At 38.4% G+C, this 21,366-nt stretch overlaps 1 protein-coding gene and 1 pseudogene across 1 annotated transcript in view; one reads left to right on the top strand and one right to left on the bottom strand.

Annotated features, from left to right (window-relative positions):
* The window catches only part of LOC118938461, a 942,996-nt pseudogene that overhangs the window by 94,414 nt on the left and 827,216 nt on the right, over positions 1-21,366 (bottom strand).
* The window catches only part of LOC110515071 (NACHT, LRR and PYD domains-containing protein 3-like), a 390,541-nt gene that overhangs the window by 1,859 nt on the left and 367,316 nt on the right, over positions 1-21,366 (top strand). The window contains exons 2-5 of the mRNA XM_036942521.1: positions 2,041-2,181; positions 6,363-6,473; positions 11,093-11,209; positions 11,398-11,482. Coding sequence (XP_036798416.1) covers positions 2,057-2,181; positions 6,363-6,473; positions 11,093-11,209; positions 11,398-11,482 — 438 coding nt within the window. The 5' untranslated portion in view covers positions 2,041-2,056. The remainder of the gene's footprint in view (positions 1-2,040; positions 2,182-6,362; positions 6,474-11,092; positions 11,210-11,397; positions 11,483-21,366) is intronic.

The raw sequence follows: 21,366 nt of genomic DNA, 5'->3' as shown, positions 1-21,366 counted from the left end.
CTACCTTAACAGACAGTGACTTATTATTATTATTGTTGCTGTACTGTCTATAACTACCTTAACAGACAGTGACTTATTATTATTATTGTTGCTGTACTGTCTAGAACTTCCTTAACAAACAGTGACTTATTATTATTATTATTGTTATTATTGTTAGTGTAATGTCTATAACTACCTTAACAGACAGTGACTTATTATTATTATTATTGTTATTATTGTTAGTGTACTGTCTATAACTACCTTAACAAACAATGACTTATTATTATTATTGTTATTATTATTATTATTATTATTATTATTATTGTTGCTGTACTGTCTATAACTACCTTAACAGACAGTGACTTATTATTATTATTATTGTTGCTGTATTGTCTATAACTACCTTAACCAACAGTGACTTATTATTATTATTATTATTATTAATATTATTATTATTGTTGCTGTATTGTCTATAACTACCTTAACCAACAGTGACTTATTATTATTATTATTATTATTATTATTATTATTATTGTTGCTGTACTGTCTATAACTACCGTAACAAACAGTGACTTATTATTATTATTATTATTATTATTGTTGCTGTACTGTCTATAACTACCTTAACAAACAGTGACTTATTATTATTATTATTGTTGCTGTACTGTCTATAACTACCTTAACCAACAGTGACTTATTATTATTATTATTATTATTAATATTATTATTATTGTTGCTGTATTGTCTATAACTACCTTAACCAACAGTGACTTATTATTATTATTATTGTTGCTGTACTGTCTATAACTACCTTAACAAACAGTGACTTATTATTATTATTATTGTTGCTGTACTGTCTATAACTACCTTAACCAACAGTGACTTATTATTATTATTATTATTATTAATATTATTATTATTGTTGCTGTATTGTCTATAACTACCTTAACCAACAGTGACTTATTATTATTATTATTATTATTATTATTATTATTATTGTTGCTGTACTGTCTATAACTACCTTAACAAACAGTGACTTATTATTATTATTATTATTATTATTATTATTATTGTTATTATTATTATTATTATTATTATTATTATTATTATTATTATTGTTGCTGTACTGTCTATAACTACCTTAACAAACAGTGACTTATTATTATTATTGTTATTATTGTTGCTGTACTGTCTATAACTACCTTAACAAACAGTGACTTATTATTATTATTATTATTATTGTTGCTGTACTGTCTATAACTACCTTAACAAACAGTGACTTATTATTATTATTGTTATTATTATTATTAATATTATTATTGTTGCTGTACTGTCTATGACTACCTTAACAAACAGTGACTTATTATTATTATTATTATTGTTGTTGTTGTTGTACTGTCTATAACTACCTTAACAAACAGTGACTTATTATTATTATTGTTGCTGTACTGTCTATAACTACCTTAACAAACAGTGACTTATTATTATTATTATTATTATTATTGATGCTGTACTGTCTATAACTACCTTAACAAACAGTGACTTATTATTATTATTATTATTATTATTGTTGCTGTACTGTCTAGAACTACCTTAATAAACAGTGACTTATTATTATTATTATTATTGTTGCTGTATTGTCTAGAACTTCCTTAACAAACAGTGACTTATTATTATTATTATTATTATTATTAAAATTCACAGTTACCATGGAGATGACATTTCATAACTGCATATTCATGTGATGCATTAAATCACCTGATTGTTTCTATGTCTGTTAGTAAATGTTTCTAAGAGATAATTAATAAATGACAACACTTGACATTCAATAATTAGTTGTCACTGTGTTAACCACAACCAACATGTTGGATCTCTGTTTAGTTGTCACTGTGTTAACCACAACCAACATGTTGGATCTCTGTTTAGTTGTCACTGTGTTAACCACAACCAACATGTTGGATCTCTGTTTAGTTGTCACTGTGTTAACCACAACCAACATGTTGGAGCTCTGTTTAGTTGTCACTGTGTTAACCACAACTAACATGTTGGATCTCTGTTTAGGAGTCAGTGCTCTAAAATGAGTCGCTCTGGGAAGAGAGAGGCGGGACCTGCCTCTAAAATGAGTCTCTCTGAGGAGAGAGAGGAGGGGGCCTCTGCCTCTAAAATGTGTCTCTCTGGGGAACATGACACCAAAGCTAAGAGGTGAGATGACAATTTTTGAAATAATAATTAAGAGTTTATTTCCAAAATGCATCACATTTGTTTTTTAATCAGAAATGGTTGCTCATGGGTACCGTCAAAATTACTGTTCTCAAATTTTTAATTAATAGATTTTAGATGGGTATATCTTAAATTATTATTACTATCAGTTAATAGATTTTAGATGGGTATATCTTTATTAAATTATTATTACTATTATTATCAGTTAATAGATTTTAGATGGGTATATCTTAATTAAATTACTATTATTATCAGTTAATAGATTTTAGATGGGTATATCTTAAATTATTATTACTATTATTATCAGTTAATAGATTTTAGATGGGTATATCTTTATTAAATTACTATTATTACAGCATGTCCTCTTTTTCAAGATGTGGCCGATTTTAAAACTGAATACATTTTTAAAATAAGATTCATTTATTTTTTTACAACATTGTTTCTGAATGGCTGCTGGGTAATTTGATTTGCACTGAAATCTTCATAGACACCCTAGTTTTAGGGTTAAGTAGCCTAGAACACTTTTAGAAACTATTTTATGTATGTATGAATATTATGTTAGTAAATACCATTATAGTACTAAATAGCACTGATTATTTTGTTAATCAAAACCTGTCTCAGCATTTTGCTGTTTTTGTTTAGTTATTTTATTATATTAATTATTGCAAGGCAGAACACTTGATCAACAAGAAACATTCGTTTTATTTTTTCAAATGTGGTTTGGACCAGTTTGAATTGGCGAGTGATAGGTGGGTTAGGTTGGTTAGGTTTGAGACTGATCTAAGGAATGAACAAGAAAAATACACTTTATTTCTCAGCTGCATCACCAATGTCTGTAGGTGAATTAATAACTTTTAATTGCTAAATATTTTCAATAGATGGCAGCACATGACCACGAAGCATCAGTTATAGGCAACAAGCAGCAATATAATTGACATAAAATAGCATATAACCACAGACTATATGTCCCATGATTTTCTAAAATGGTCACTCATTTCTTTAGTTAGCTATGTATCTTGTATTACTTTTTAATATTATTTTCAGGGCGCCTCAATAGCAGGTATTGAACCCCGGGTAAATAATCACTAGTCAGAACCTCAACCTCAGTATACATTCATTATAAAAATCATCTTAATATCTGATATTGCGAGTAAACAACCTCGGAATAGAAAAGACTAGAGTGCGACTTCCAGCCCGTCAATAAATTACATCATGCAAACCTCGCTGTTAGCAAATTAACCTCAACATGCCCCTTGAGAAGGCAGAGTGACGACACAAGCTTTTTAGCGGGGCTGAGTTGACTACTAGCGAGAGTTGATAAATTTTTGAGGTTGATGAATTTGACAATGAATGTACTATGAAAATACATTGTTCTCAACCAGAGACGACTGAATTCATGTTCAGGCTTATTGATAATCATTATATTAATTAAGTATAATTTCAAAACATGAGCATAAAACCAGGTAATAATAAACATGAATCATCATTATATTACTTCACAGTAATCTGTTAAATGCTTGTTCAGTCCTTCCTCTTGTGTTAGCAGTGTGGAAAGGGACAGGAAGAAGCCCTCTTGTGTTAGCAGTGTGGAAAGGGACAGGAAGAAGCCCTCTTGTGTTAGCAGTGTGGAAAGGGACAGGAAGAAGCCCTCTTGTGTTAGCAGTGTGGAAAGGGACAGGAAGAAGCCCTCTTGTGTTAGCAGTGTGGAAAGGGACAGGAAGAAGCCCTCTTGTGTTAGCAGTGTGGAAAGGGACAGGAAGAAGCCCTCTTGTGTTAGCAGTGTGGAAAGGGACAGGAAGAAGCCCTCTTGTGTTAGCAGTGTGGAAAGGGACAGGAAGAAGCCCTCTTGTGTTAGCAGTGTGGAAAGGGACAGGAAGAAGCACACAGGAGTTTTCCTGTGAGGGGAGTGGTGGTGTATCCAGGGAGAGCTAAACTAATCTTCTGAAATGTCATTTGTGGTCTTATGCTTCCATCTATTGGAATTATGTAACAACTGCAGTAGTACTGAATAATGTGTAATTCCTTACTAAATTACTAAGAATTGCAAGATATAACATTTTGTAGTTCATTTTACCACTTTACCACAAAATAACAATTTATAGCTTAGCAAACAATGAAACTGACATCAACCAAAAACAAAACAACATACATTTAGTTAATTATATATATATTTATTTAGATGGGTGACATTATCTGCCAAAATAACAGCCCTGTAGACAAAGAAGAGCTCTACAGTAGGAACCAAAACATTCAAAGGTCATTTTGTCTAAGTGAGGTTACAAGTTTATCATTTTTCAAAGCAGAATTACTTTCCCATTGTTCCTCAACTGTAGTCTCTACTTTTATCTTATGTGAAATACACATCTCAAATTTTGTGACATGAGCCCGTCGGTCACATTTGACTGTGTAAAACCTAGCAGTACTACTGATTTCACTGAGAGTGAGGCAGATATATATTATTACTGTGTAAAACCTAGCAGTACTACTGATTTCTCTGAGAGTGAGGCAGATATATATTATTACTGTGTAAAACCTAGCAGTACTACTGATTTCTCTGAGAGTGAGGCAGATATATATTATTACTGTGTAAAACCTAGCAGTACTACTGATTTCTCTGAGAGTGAGGCAGATATATATATATATATCTTTAAACAATAAAAGCTAATTTACCAACTTTTCTGAAAATGGATATATCGTGTTTTGGAATGAAACTCTCCAATTGCTTATAATACCATTAGTTCCCAATAGTTACAATGTTGTATTTTAATTTAAAATATATAATAACATTCGGAACACCAGGCTGGAAACCACTGATCTGAAACCTTTAGGATGTTCAACAACGCACTGTGGTGGCACTGTGGGGTCACTGTGGGGGTGCTGTGGGGTCACTGTGGAGACACTGTGGGGGTGCTGTGGGGTCATTGTGGGGGAACTGTGGGGACACTTGGGGGCGCTGTGGGGTCACTGTGGGGTCACTCTGGGGACAATGTGTGGGCACTTGGGGACAATGTGGGGACACTGTTGGGACAATGTGGGGACACAGTGGGGGCGCTGTGGGGACACTGTGGGGACAATGTGGGGACAATGTGGGGACACTGTGTGGACACTGTGTGGACACTTGGGGACAATGTGGGGTCACTGTGGGGACAATGTGGGGACACTGTGGGGACACTGTGGGGACAATGTGGGGACACTGTGGGGACACTGTGGGGACTCTTGGGGGCGCTGTGGGGTCACTGTGGGGGCACTGTGGTGACACTGTGGGGGCACTTGGGGGCAATGTGTGGGAACTTGGGGACAATGTGGGGACACTGTTGGGACAATGTGGGGGCACTGTTGGGACAATGTGGGGACACTGTGGGGACACTGTGGGGGCGCTGTGGGGACAATGTGGGGACACTGTGTGGACACTGTGTGGACACTGTGTGGACACTTGGGGACAATGTGGGGACACTGTGGGGTCACTGTGGGGACAATGTGGGGACAATGTGGGGACACTGTGGGTACAATGTGGGGACACTGTGCGGACACTGTGGGGACTCTTGGGGGCGCTGTGGGGACACTGTGGGGGCAATGTGTGGGCACTTGGGGACAATGTGGGGACTCTGTTGGGACAATGTGGGGGCACTGTGGGGGCACTGTTGGGACAATGTGGGGACACTGTGGGGGCGCTGTGGGGACACTGGCGCTGTGGGGACACTGTGGGGACAATGTGGGGACAATGTGGGGACACTGTGTGGACACTGTGTGGACACTTGGGGACAATGTGGGGACACTGTGGGGTCACTGTGGGGACAATGTGGGGACACTGTGGGTACAATGTGGGGACAATGTGGGGACAATGTGGGGACACTGTGGGGACAATGTGGGGACACTGTGGGGACAATGTGGGAACACTGTGGGGACAATGTGGGGACAATGTGGAGACAATGTGGGGACACTGTGGGGACAATATGGGGACACTGTGGGGACAATGTGGGGACAATGTGTGGACAATGTGTGGACAATGTGTGGACACTGTGGGGATACTGTGGGGACATAAATCTCTTGGCATGTTTTATTAACTATATATGTTGTCTCTGACCTGGTATCAGTGACATGACATCATCATCTTTAGTCTACATTAGACTAGAGACTGAAGGTCTGTTTCTGTTGTGTTGAAGCCCATTCCATCAGGAGAGACCAGACTCACCCAGCTGTCTGTCCATGAAGAGTGACGGGTCTATGGACGTTTTCTATGATTGTGAAGATGGAGACTTTTCTGCATTTACAGGGTAAGTAGTACTCATGGTACATATCAGGTATCTATAGTATATACCAGGTATGTATTCACAGAGAGACAGCAGTCTGTCCATGAAGACTCCACTCTATGATACTGCCAATTACATGCAACAAGGGAGACATTTCTTCAACACAGAGTAAATAGTCCTGGTATATACCAGGTATCTAAGCACAGAGTAAATACTCCCGGTATATACCAGGTATCTAATCACAGAGTAAATACTCCTGGTATATACCAGGTATCTAACCACAGAGTAAATACTCCTGGTATATACCAGGTATCTAATCACAGAGTAAATACTCCTGGTATATACCAGGTATCTAATCACAGAGTAAATACTCATGGTATATACCAGGTATCTAATCACAGAGTAAATACTCCTGGTATATACCAGGTATCTAATCACAGAGTAAATACTCATGGTATATACCAGGTATCTAACCACAGAGTAAATACTCCTGGTATATACCAGGTCTCTATCACAGAGTAAATACTCCTGGTATATACCAGGTATCTATCACAGAGTAAATACTCCTGGTATATACCAGGTATCTAACTACAGAGTAAATACTCCCGGTATATACCAGGTATCTAACTACAGAGTAAATACTCCTGGTATATACCGGGTATCTAGTCACAGGGTAAATACTCCTGGTATTGATACAAATAGTGTGTTTTTGTTCAAAATGTTAAACACAGGTTCTACAAATCCCAGGGCACAAAACAGACAAGGTTTTACAAATCTAACTTCTAAAAGTTTATATTCTGTTAACTCATACCCAAATAATGTGGTTGACAAGTCCTTTACTCATATTTGTGGTCATAGCATAAATTGGAGAAAAATACTTAAACAACCCCGACTCAAACTTGAATCTCAATCCGACCGTTTAAAAAATGCTGCTATTTCCTCATAGAACATGATGTCATGTTGGCTCTTTGGCAGAGCTGACCAATCAGCGGTCTATTTATGAGAATATTTGTAATGATCGTTATACGCTCACAGCATTCTGTTGTTGTGGTACGACCACACCATTCCCATTCAATACACCTAATTACCATTTTTTAGAAGGAAAACTGTTTCACTCATTTTTTAATTAATTTTAGGCAATAATTAATATATGTCATATATGCCAATAACCAATATTTATAATTTTAGCAGCCTTTAAAGCATTCTAGTACAGTTAAATACATGTAGTTAACACACACACACTGACGCAGCGGTCTAAGGCACTGCATCTCAGTGCAAGAGGCGTCACAACAAGTCCCTGGTTCGAATCCAGGCTGTATCACATCCGCCTGTGATAGGGAGTCCCATAGTGGGGCGCAATTGACCCAGCCTTGTCCGTGCTTCATTGTAAATAAGAATTTGTTCTTAACTGACTTGCCTTGATAAATAAAGGTTACACACACACTGACCAAAAAGTTATTTCCATATGTCCCCATTACCAGTAAAACATAATCAAAACATTTTTCTTTCATCTACCTGCTGTGCTGTTTCGGTGTTCATTTGTTCAGTTTTTTCTCGACCAGGATTTCTATGCCGTTTTTACGTGTCAAAAAAGATACAAATAACATCTGTTTCAGTAGCTTCAGTTAGCTAGCTAGGTGTCATCTAAAATAACCCTCATTTATAATTAAATAACATCTGTTTCAGTAGCTTCAGTTAGCTAGCTAGGTGTCATCTAAAATAACCCTCATTTATAATTAAATAACATCTGTTTGAGTAGCTTCAGTTAGCTAGCTAGGTGTCATCTAAAATAACCCTCATTTATAATTAAATAACATCTGTTTCAGTAGCTTCAGTTAGCTAGCTAGGTGTCATCTAAAATAACCCTCATTTATAATTAAATAACATCTGTTTCAGTAGCTTCAGTTAGCTAGCTAGGTGTCATCTAAAATAACCCTCATTTATAATTAAATAACATCAATAAGGATTAGGCACAACAGTGGACTTTGCGGTTAGCCTTCAAAATAAAGGTATGGCATAATTCTACTATATGTATTCATTTGCATTACTGTCAATTACATACTTTTATTTCGAAGACTATCTATATAAAATATATATATATATAAATAGTTTAGCTGGAATGGAACGTTCTTATCCTGATTATTAGACTGTGATATAAGCCTGTCTCACCTATCTTTAGATGCACTCACAGATGCCATATCTTAATTTGACTTAGTTTCTCAAAGCAGGATATTACTCCTGAAGCAACAGGAAATATTCATTATTATGTTGACTACAATTCATGGACATTTTTGAAGGGGTTGATAAATCATTCATGAGGGTAAATCAAGTCTCACAGGATTATCAAATTTAGATATTGCAACTGTACTGTAAGTGTCTCTGTGGACGGTTTCCTGAGAGCGATGGAATTTAGGCATATGAGTGTTTTAAGATGCATCTTTCCTACAGCGGCCGAAGATGTAACATGAGTCTCCCAAAACAGTTGTGTTGTTGGAGCGTGTGTCTATACTGATAGGATGGAAAGAAAGGGAGCGCTGATCTCAGATCTGTTTTCTACATTCAAATCTTTCCTTTAACATTATAATTAGTTCACAATACTGATGATGGATCAGCCCCTAAAGAGAAATGACCACTCTTCTGGCTGTACTGGGTAGAGAGGAACCAGGCTCTGAGGGGTGGCCAGTCCTCTTCTGGCTGTGCTGGGTAGAGAGGAACCAGGCTCTGAGGGGTGGCCAGTCCTCTTCTGGCTGTGCTGGGTAGAGAGGAACCAGACTCTGAGGGGTGGCCAGTCCTCTTCTGGGTGTGCTGGGTAGAGAGGAACCAGGCTCTCAAATAATAAACACAGTGGTTATAGAGGTTGCAACAGGTCAGCACCTCAGGAGTAAATGTCAGGTTGCTTTTCATAGTTGAGCATTCAGAGGACGAGGGAGAGAGAGGGAGGGAGGGAGGGAGAGAGAGGGAAGGAGGGAGGGAGGGAGGGAGGGAGGGAGGGAGGGAGGGAGGGAGGGAGGGAGGGAGGGAGGGAGGGAGGGAGTTGAAACTACAATTTCTGGACAAGGTATCACGTCTGGTGAACAGGTCAGAGTTCATATCCTCAGGCAGACCAGTAGAAACTGGATTAGCAGCACTACAAGGTATCACGTCTGGTGAACAGGTCAGAGTTCATATCCTCAGTCAGACCAGCAGAAACTGGATCAGCAGCACAACAAGGTATCACGTCTGGTGAACAGGTCAGAGTTCATATCATCAGTCAGACCGGTAGAAACTGGATCAGCAGCACAACAAGGTATCAGGTCTGGCGAAGCATTTATCAATACTGATAGGATCTAAAGAAAGGGAGCGCTGCTCTCAGATCAGTTTTCTACATTCAAATCTTTCCTCAACATTATAATTAGTTCACAATACTGATGACGGATCAGCTCCGAGATAAACATTACCACCCATAGCTTCAGATACTGAGGGGGCTAATTCTAATGCTTACCCAATAAAAATGCATTAAATCACAGATTTGGCACATTGTTATGTTCCAAAATGACCACCCGATAATAGCTGATTATAAATCCATAATAATACATATATTATCACCTAATGTTGTGTTAGATCTTTTAATCAACTTAAGTTCTTGTGAACATTACAAGTTTCTATTTGCCGTTTATGACCTGTAGGCCTCATTGACCTGAGCTCATACCACTTGTTTTTTAGTTTAAAAAAAGCATAATGTATGGATTATTTTGACTGTAACAAATACTCAGATGAAACATATTGTACTATTTATCACATACTACTTTGTGTCAAAGTTTAACAAGGCCTCTCTCCTCCTCACCAGTGTCATGATCAAAGATATGATCAAGAGCCTCACATACAGTATATAGTCATTGTACCGCCACAGAATGAAATGGGACCAAGGCCTCAAAAAAAGCTTTATATACCAGACCTGTGAGAAAATATATATACTGTTGAAACAATGTTGAGATTGTTTGTGAGAATGCCAACAGGTGTGTTTCCTGGGGGGAATTATTCTATTGGGGAAAGGTTCCCGTGGGGGATGTCATGGAAGCCAAGAAGGGGAGTGAGGAGGTGTGTGTGTGTGTGTGTGTGTGTGTGTGTGTGTGTGTGTGTGTGTGTGTGTGTGTGTGTGTGTGTGTGTGTGTGTGTGTGTGTGTGTGTGTGTGTGTGTGTGTGTGTGTGTGTGTGTGTGTGTGTGTGTGTGTGTGTGTGTATGTGTGTGTGTGTGTGTGTGTGTGTGTGTGTGTGTGTGTTCAAACACACATGCATGTGGAGAGGAAGTGTATCCATCTGATGAATGGTCATGTGCCTGAACTAAATGTTATACTCTAATTGTAGTCTCACCCATTCATTTCTAATGACCAGTCATTTTTGACCGTGACCCCAGCTGTACAAGAGTTAAATAAAACACCCAAAATGTTATGAAAATCATCCAAATGTATTTTGTTTGTTCAGATTATAACAATCAGATTAAATGAACAACATTTTTCAGAGAGAGAACTTGAAAATCAGTCCATTTCGACCAGAACAGCAGGAGGGTTAAGTGATGGTTAAAGTTTCTAACGATTCACAACCACTTAGTCTCATCTGAGGCAGGGCAGATGAGAGATGTAATGTTTGTCTCTGTTGTGTTGAAGACCAATCAAGCAGGAGAGACCAGCCTCCCCTGTTCCCAGCTGTGTGTCCATGAAGAGTGACTGGTCTATGGATCGTCCTATAGAGTTTAGAGAGGGAGACTTTTCTACTGAACAAAGGTAAGAAGAACTCATGGGTCATGGTCAGTGAGTTAAACAACACTGTCTCTAGTCATTTCTCCTCTCCCATTTTCCTATTTATCTTTGTTGTCTTCATAATGTGTGTGTGTGTGTGTGTGTGTGTGTGTGTGTGTGTGTGTGTGTGTACTCCGTGGATGAAGATATGTAATGTCATGTTTTGTCCACAGAAACCAACAGGAGAGATCAGAGTCAGAGATTCTCAGTGGTCAGTCTTCCCAGAGTCATCAAACAGACCTGGCCTCCATATTCAGTGTATGTGGTCCTGTTATGAACATTTGTTTTTGTTTACCTGAAGTAAAGTTGATCTGTCAATCATTCATTAATGTGTTGATGAGAAAGCATTTATTCTCTTGCTTAACTTATTTACTTGATTTATTTCAGTTGCTTGAAGAGAATATTATTAGATTTGTGAAGAACGAGATGAAGATGTTCAAGAGAATTCTTAGTCCAGAACTCCCAGAAGGCTTTGAGAGTCAGAAGCAGGATAAGGAAGTGGTGGATGCTGAAGATGAGAAGCAGGAGAGCAGTGCCAGAGAGGGGGCTCTGAAGATCACACTGCACATCCTGAGGAAAATGAACCAGAAGGAGCTTGCTGACACACTGGAGAAAAGTAAGAGCTGTCTGCCTCATGTTGAATGCTGTTTTATAACATTTAAAAGCTGTAGCTAAAGTACAGCTAAAGTAGCTGTGTAACTAAATGATATTGTAGCAGCCTTAACACAACATCTAGTGACCTCATCAAGTAGCAGCAGGGATGTGTTGTGATTAATTTAGAGAGAGAGAGACAACATAAATTATACCATCAATAATACCAATAATAATATAATCAGTCACACCAGTCTGTAATGCACTATGAAAACATTTACACGTTTATACAGTCAGATAATATCCTCTTATGGCTGCATGGGCAGTATTGAGTAGCTTGGATGAAAGGTGCCCAGAGTAAACGGCCAGCTCCTCAGTCTCAGTTGCTAATATATGCATATTATTATTAGTATTGGATGGAAAACACTCCGACGTTTCTAAAACTGTTTGAATGATGTCTGTGAGTATAACAGAACTCATATGGCAGGCAAAAAACTGAGAAGGAATCCAAACAGGAAGTGAGAAATCTGAGGTTGGTAAATTAGCAACCATTGGGATATGAATGAATTTGCATTTCCTAGGGCTTCCACTAGATGTCAACCATCTATAGAAACTTGAATGGGACTTCTACTGTGTTGTGGGACTGAATAAGAGGGGAATGAGTCAGCTTACTGGCAGAGAGCCATTTCCTGGTCATGCGCATTCCACATGATATCCACTTGCGTTCCGTTGCTCCTCAAGACACATAGGAATTCTCCGGATGGAACCTTATTGAAGATGTATGATAAAAACATCCTAATGATTGATTCTGTACTTAGTTTGAAATGTTTCTTCGACCTGTAATATAACTGACCTATAAATGACCTGAACGAGCGTTTGGATATGTATACCAAACGCGCTAACAAAAGGATGTATTTGGACATAAATAACGGACATTATCAAACAAAACAAACATTGTGGACCTGGGATTCCTGGGAGTGCATTCTCATGAAGATCATCAAATGTAAGGGAATATTTATCACAAATATTATAATTGATCTTTTAATTTATTTTAATTTATTTATATTATTGTAATTTCTGGTTCTGTTGACTCCAACATGGCGGCTAATATTCTTATTTTTTGCCGTCTCAGATTATTGCTTTTTCCGTAGAGTGTTTTTGAAATTTGACACAGTGGTTGCATTAAGGAGAGGTATATCTATAATTCCATGTGTATAACTTATTGTCATCCCCATTTATGATGAGTATTTCTGTTGAATGGTGTTGAATGATGTGGATATGCAAAATCACTGGATATTTTTGGAACTAATGAACGTAAACTCAGATTGTTTTTATATAAATATTAACTTTATCAAACAAAACAAACATGTATTGTGTAACATGAAGTCCTCTGAGTGTCATCTGATGAAGATCATCAGAGGTTAGTGATTCATTTTCATCTCTATTTGTGCTTTTTGTGACTGCTATCTTTTGGCTGGAAAAATGGCTGTGCTAATTCTGCAGCTTGGTGGTGACGTAATTGTTTGTGGTGCTTTCGCTGTAAAGCATATTTGAAATCGGTGGGATTAACAACAAAATGATATAAGATACATGTATGTTTGAGGAATTTTAATTATGAGATTTCTGCTGTTTTGAATTTGGCGCCCTGCACTTTCACTGGCTGTTGTCATATCTCTCCCGTTATTGGGATCTCAGACCTAAGAAGTTTTAAGAGAATAAATCATTATAATGTAAAACTTGATGAAACAGACGTAATATTAATATCCTCTGTGTTATTTCTTCATTCAGATGAGCTTGCTGGGATTTACCAACGTGAACTCAAATCTAATCTAAAGAAGAAGTTTCAATGTGTATTTGAAGGGATCGCTAAACAAGGAAACCCAACACTTCTCAATAAGTTCTACACAGAGCTCTACATTACAGAGGGTGGAACAGGAGAGGTCAATAATGAACATGAGCTGAGACAGATTGAGACAACAACCAGGAAACAAGCAAGACCAGAGACTGCAATCAAATGTAACGACATCTTCAAACCCTTAACTGGAGAAGACAAACGTATCAGAACTGTGCTGACAAAGGGAGTCGCTGGCATTGGAAAAACAGTCTCTGTGCAGAAGTTCATTCTGGACTGGGCTGAAGGAAAAGCAAATCAGGATGTCCAATTTGTGTTTTCATTCCCTTTTCGGGAGCTGAATTTGATGAAAGAGGACAAACACACTTTCATTGAACTTCTTAATCACTTCTCAATGGAAACCAAACAATCAAGAATCTCCATCTACAACAAGTACAAAGTTCTGTTAATCTTTGATGGTCTGGATGAGTGCCGACTGCCCCTAGACTTCCAGAAGAACAAGATCTGTTGTGACATCACAGAGTCAACCTCAGTGGATGTTCTGCTGACAAATCTCATCAAGGAAAATCTGCTCCCCTCTGCTCTCCTCTGGATAACTACTAGACCTGCAGCAGCCAATAAGATCCCTTCAGGGTTTGTTGACCAGGTGACAGAGGTACGAGGGTTCAATGACCCACAGAAGGAGGAGTACTTCAGGAAGAGATTCAGTGATGAGGACCTGGCCAGCAGAATCATCTCACACATAAAGACATCAAGGAGCCTCCACATCATGTGCCACATTCCAGTCTTCTGTTGGATTTCTGCAACAGTCCTTGAACACATGCTAAAACATAAGAGAGAAGAGATGCCCAAGACTCTGACTGAGATGTATACACACCTTGTGGTGTTTCATACCAAACAGAAGAATAAAAAGTATCTTGGGAAAGAAGAGACAGGTCCACACTGGAATAAAGAGAGCATTCTGTCACTGGGAAAACTGGCTTTTCAACAGCTTATGAAGGGCAATCTGATTTTCTATGAAGAAGACCTGAAAGAGGCTGGCATTGGTGTTAATGAAGCCTCAGTTTATTCAGGATTGTGCACACAGCTCTTTAAAGAGGAATGTGTGCTGTACCAGGACAAGGTGTACTGCTTTGTGCATCTGAGCATTCAGGAGTTTCTGGCTGCTGTACATGTGTTCCTCTCATTCATCAACAACAATGAGAATCTAATGGCCAAACCTCAATCAATGTTCAGCTACTTTTTTGTCGTTCTTCAGAGAGAAGCCTAAAGTTACTGAAGTTACTTTCTACAAGAGTGCTGTGGATAAAGCCTTACAAAGTGAGACGGGAAACCTGGACCTTTTCCTCCGTTTCCTTCTGGGCCGCTCACTGGAGTCCAATCAGAAGCACTTACGAGGTCTACTGACAAAGACAAGAAACAGCTCACAGAGCCATGAAGAAACAGTCAAGTACATCAAGGAGAAGATCAGGGAGAATCCCTCTCCAGAGAGGAGCATCAATCTGTTCCACTGTCTGAATGAACTGAATGACTATTCTCTAGTGGAGCAGATCCAAAGCTACCTGAGATCAGGAAGTCTCTCAGAAGCCAAGCTGTCACCTGCACAGTGGTCAGCTCTGATCTTTGTGTTGCTGACTTCAGAAAAGGAGCTGGATGTGTTTGACCTGAAGAAATACTCCAGATCAGAGGAAGGTCTTCTGAGGCTGCTGCCAGTGGTCAAAGCCTCCAGAGCTGTTCTGTGAGTAAATAAAATGACATTCAAGTACTAATCAGCTAGAATAAATATTCAGTTTAGAGAAAAAAAGGTATTATAATATGTATATAATATTATATTGATAAACATATTGAATAAATTCATTGATTTTCACATTAGTATAACATTATGACCATACGATTCTAGAAGACAGAGGATGAATCTATATGTTGTTTGAGAGAATAAACCAAATGCATCTGCCATTGTCCTTCTACACTACTGGTGTTAAATTAACAGTGTGTTTGTGAAGTCATGATGATCTCTTTGTCAGGCTGTCAGGCTGTAGAGTCACAGAGGAAGGCTGTGCTTCTCTGGTCTCAGCTCTGAGGTCAAACCCCTCACACGTGAGAGAGCTGGATCTGAGTAACAATGACCTGAAGGATTCAGGAGTGAAGCTGCTCTCTGCTGGACTGGGGAATCCCCACTGTAAACTGGAGACTCTGAGGTCAGTATTCCTGTAGTTGGTCAACAAGTGATAACTGTTCACCAGATCCACATTGTGTTTACCAGACAAACATAGTCCACACCATATGTGTTTGGACAGTGAAGCTTACAGTTTTACATTTGGTGCTTTGCTCCAGCATTTTGGATTTGAGATAGAATGTTTCATATTAGGAGACAGTACAGAATGTCACCTTTTATTTGAGGGTATTTTCATTCTTTAATGTTTTAATGTTTAGACCTTTTTGTGTCTCCATTAATTATTTTTTTACAAACATTCAGTCAAAAGTGTATTGTTTAGTCCCATATTCTTTGCCTGCATTGATTACTTGTGAATCTACGAACTTTTGAATACATTTCCAGTTTGTCCTGGTTGTGTTTTAGATGATTTCCTAATAGAAACTGAATGGTGAATAATGTCCTGTCATTTTGGAGTCACTTCACTTGTATTGTCAGTAAGAATAGAAGATGTTTCTGAACACTTCTACATTCATGTGGATGCTACCATGATTATGAAAAATCATGAATGAATTGTGAATGATGATGAATGAGAACAGAGGCACAAAGATCAGACCCCCTCTGTTATTGGTAATGGTGAGAGGTTAGCATGTTTTGTTGTAGCCTCTGTTATTGGTGATAGTTAGAGGTTAGCATGTTTTGCTGTAGCCTCTGTTTTTGGTAATGGTGAGAGGTTAGCATGTTTTGTTGTAGCCTCTGTTATTGGTAATGGTGAGAGGTTAGTATGTTTTGTTGTAGCCTCTGTTATTGGTAATGGTGAGAGGTTAGCATGTTTTGTTGTAGTCTGTTATTGGTAATGGTGAGAGGTTAGCATGTTTTGTTGTATCCTCTGTTATTGGTAATGGTGAGAGGTTAGCATGTTTTGTTGTAGCCTCTGTAACTTTTTCACTCATTATTATTCATGATTTATTCATGATTTTTCTTAATCATGGCATAATCAGGATTCATTTATTATTGTTTAGAAACATGTTATCTACTCATTTAGACAGAAAATTACTCCACTCATCAACCACCATTTTAATATTGTGCAAAACACAACCAAAACAAACTGCAAATACAATTAACGAGTTTGAGTCACAAGCTAGTATTGAGTCAATTTAGTCAAGAAGTCATCGAATCAAAAATACTTTTTTTTTTGTTTAAATCCTCATCTGTCATAAATCTGATACCTCACTGTCTAAATAGATATGGTGTGGACTGTATACTCAATACAATCTAAATCTGATACCTCACTGTCTAAATAGATATGGTGTGGACTGTATACTCAATACAATCTAAATCTGATACCTCACTGTCTAAATAGATATGGTGTGGACTGTAATACTCAATACAATCTAAATCTGATACCTCACTGTCTGTCTTTTGACTGAGACTGATTTTTATACTGGTCTGGTCAGTCCACTCATGTTGAAAAAAATATACTGCCACTATTTTCACCACCAAATAATAGCAGTGTGATTTTAATATGATTTGACTCTTTGCAGACTGTCAGGCTGTCTAGTCACAGAGGAAGGCTGTGCTTATCTGGTCTCAGCTCTGAGGTCAAACCCCTCACACCTGAGAGAGCTGGACTTGAGCTACAATCACCCAGGAGACTCAGGAGTCAGACTGCTCTCTGCTGGACTGGAGGATCCACACTGCAGACTGGAGAAACTCAAGTATGTAGAGGGTTTATGTCAATGTTCATATCAAACATGTTGGACTTATCAGGCTAGTTAAGACAAACATTCTTTCCACCACTTGGAAAAAGTTATATGCTGACTGTGTGTGTGTGTGTGTGTCCAATGTGTGTGTGAAACACACACACACTGGATACACACACAGGACACACACACACCACACGTCATACACACAGGATGCAGACACTGGACACATCATACACACTGGACACACACACTGAACACTGTAGTGGAAATGTCCTGTATTTACCAAATCATGAGAGCAAACCACACACAAGTCAGAGTTATCATAAAGTCCATCTTTAATTATATGAGCTCCATCACAACCCTGTGACTCTCAGATCAATTCAGTGTCTATAAATGAATTCTCTGAGAGTCCTTACACATTGCAACTGAGATCCTTTATAGCAAAGACACACATAGCCAGGCAGCATTGGCCATAAATTATCGTTCAGCTTTGTCTCCTAAACTAAGTTATTTTCTCGCTCTCAGGACCATAAAACAAAACCTATCAACAGGCATATATCAAATACACCGTGGCAAGATCACAGAGACACAGTGACTGGCACACAGACATTGTGGAGCCAAGAGATAATTGGTTTAAAAGATATGTTTTCCTATGTAGACAAATCTGACCCCTCCCCTCTCTGCGGCCCAAGTAACTCCCATGACAGAGAACAGATAACTGCAACCGGCCAACAGTATTATACAAAAATAGACATTCTGATGAGAAGTAACTCACAAGCATATAATGAAAATAAAACATCTTATCTATGTTACCCAACTAATTCTGATTATTCTCCAACAACACAAACACACACAGACAAACAAACATTCTTACCAACGCTTGACCTGCATGTGTGTGTGTGTCCAGTATGAGTTTGTTTGTGTGTGTGTGTGTGTGTGTGTGTGTGTGTGTGTGTGTGTGTGTGTGTTCAGGTGTATCACTCAATGACTGTCTGTTCTTCTGCTTACCGCTACAGTGTGGAACATGGTGGAGAGAAAACAATGAGACCTGGACTTAGAAAATGTGAGTGTTGACTGTTGTGAAGAATATGACTAAGAATAAGTCTTAACTCAAGTTAAGTCAAAGTCAAAGACCACCATCATTACTTACTTGGTCATATTAAATATCAACTGTAGTTCTACAGAAGCAGAAATCAGGGACACCAAAGTGTACAAAGAGTTGCTTTGACAATTTGTGTGTTTGTGTGTGTGTGTGTGTGTGTGTGTGTAATTCATTGGAATACGTGTTTTATATTACCATACAGTATAACATATGATAATTCTACAAGTCTCAAATTACCTTAACTTCTCCTTTTGATACCTAGAAACATCTACATTACAAGAATTAGTGAAAAGTGAGTTAACATTCTAATGTGAATGATGATGATTTCTAATATTGTGTCTGGTTTCATCCATCAGATGTCTGTGATCTCACACTGGACCTCAACACAGTAAACAGACACCTCTCTCTGTCTGAGGAGAACAGAAAGGTGACATGTAGGACAGAGGAGCAGCCGTATCCTGATCACCCAGAGAGATTTGATGACTGTAGACAGGTGCTGTGTAGAGAGGGTCTGACTGGGCGCTGTTACTGGGAGGTAGAGTGGAGTGGGGGAAGGGCTGATATTGGAGTGACATATAAAGGAATCAACAGGAGAGGAAGGGGTATTGACTGTTGTCTTGGATGGAATGACAAGTCCTGGAGTCTGGTCTGCTATGACAAAAGTTACAGAACCTGTCACAATAAGAATCCCACTACCATAGACGTCCCCTCCTCCAGCTCCCACAGAGTAGGAGTGTATCTGGACAGACCAGCCGGCACTCTGTCCTTCTATAGAGCCTCCTCTGACACACTGACCCACCTGTACACATTCACCTCCACATTCACTGAGCCCCTCTATCCAGGGTTTAGGGTTTGTGTGTCCGTGTCTCTGGAAATAATAACTTGACACACACACACACTGATACACACACACACTGATACACACACACACACACAACTCACACGCTGGACACACACAGGACACAAACACACAAACTAGACTCACACACGAACTGACAAACACACTCACACACACACACACATACGGGACAAACACACACACACTGGACACACACACACTGACACACACAATGGACACACACACTGGGCTCACACACACTGGACACACACACACACACACACACACACGGCCAATGAAGAGAAGAGGACTGGGACAACATTCCACAGGCCACAATCAACAGCCTGATTAATGAATGTATTTCAACTGACTGATGTCCTTATATGAACTGTAACTCAGTAAGATCTTGTTGGGTTTATTTTATTGTTCAGTTTAATAAAAAGATCAGTTGTAAATGTTTTATGTTTGATATGATGTTAGTAACAATCTGAAGTCATTCCATCCTTTCACTAAATGGTAGTAACACTAAGTCATTCCATCCTTTCACTAAATGGTAGTAACACTAAGTCATTCCATCCTTTCACTAAATGGTAGTAACACTAAGTCATTCCATCCTTTCACTAAATGGTAGTAACACTAAGTCATTCCATCCTTTCACTAAATGGTAGTAACACTAAGTCATTCCATCCTTTCACTAAATGGTAGTAACACTCTGAAGTCATTCCATCATTTCACTAAATGTAAGGACATGGACTGTCCAGCCTGTGGTATAAAGGGACATCAGCCTCCAGAAACATAAAGAGCTCAGAGAACAGGCAGTATCCTATCAGTTCTGACGCACTAGGCTATATATGCTGCCCTTGTGTTATGTAAAGTATGGCAGAGAGCAACCTGCGCTGCAGATAATGATTTCGAATGGATTGATAAACTAGAATAATGACATGTATCATGTTGGAGCATTTGAGTAGAACTTGAGCTTATTCAGTAGCACTTGGAAACTAAACATGGTCTTCAACTATTCCCATCAGAAAGTTACAAGGTTGCAACCAGTACCTAGCTGTCACAGTAGGCAGCTAACTGCCTATAGCAGCAAACTGAGTTGTTACGAACAATAAGAAACTTGGAATCACACAATTGTTTAAATTACAATTAAAATAACACATTTAGCACATCATTTAATATTCCTGTAGAACTGTAAGAGAGAATATATTTAACACATCATTTAATATTCCTGTAGAACTGTAAGAGAGAATATATTTAACACATCATTTAATATTCCTGTAGAACTGTAAGAGAGAATATATTTAACACATCATTTAATATTCCTGTAGAACTGTAAGAGAGAATATATTTAACACATCATTTAATATTCCTGTAGAACTGTAAGAGAGAATATATTTAACACATCATTTAATATTCCTGTAGAACTGGAAGAGAGAATATATTTAACACATCATTTAATATTCCTGTAGAACTGTAAGAACTGTCAAAAAGTGATTGACGAGTTATTCCTGTGTCCTGTGTTCATGCCCTTTTAAGAACATCCTGTCCGGATATCCTCATGTTATTTAGGGTATGTTCATGCCCTTTTAAGGACATCCTGTCCGGATATCCTCATGCTATTTAGGGTGTGGTTATGTAACTTGATAGTGCAGCTGTTTCTTCGAAGTAAAGCAAATGTTTGTAATAAAAAGTAATGGCCTGATGATTGATGTGTGGGGATCTTGTTGAACTGAAAGAAAATGTGTTTGAACTGATGGAGCTGCTGTGTAGTGACCTTGTGACCCGTTGTAGAATGAACAAGTCATTTTCCGGGTCGGTCTGACTGAGTTATAAGTTAGTGTTAGACTTGTCCTGTGAACAAGAAACCTCAAGATAGATAAACCACAGAAATCATGTCT

Source organism: Oncorhynchus mykiss, chromosome 13 (genome assembly GCF_013265735.2).
Source record: "Oncorhynchus mykiss isolate Arlee chromosome 13, USDA_OmykA_1.1, whole genome shotgun sequence".
NCBI classification, from domain to species: domain Eukaryota; kingdom Metazoa; phylum Chordata; class Actinopteri; order Salmoniformes; family Salmonidae; genus Oncorhynchus; species Oncorhynchus mykiss.
This window is presented reverse-complemented; position numbering and strand designations above follow the sequence as displayed.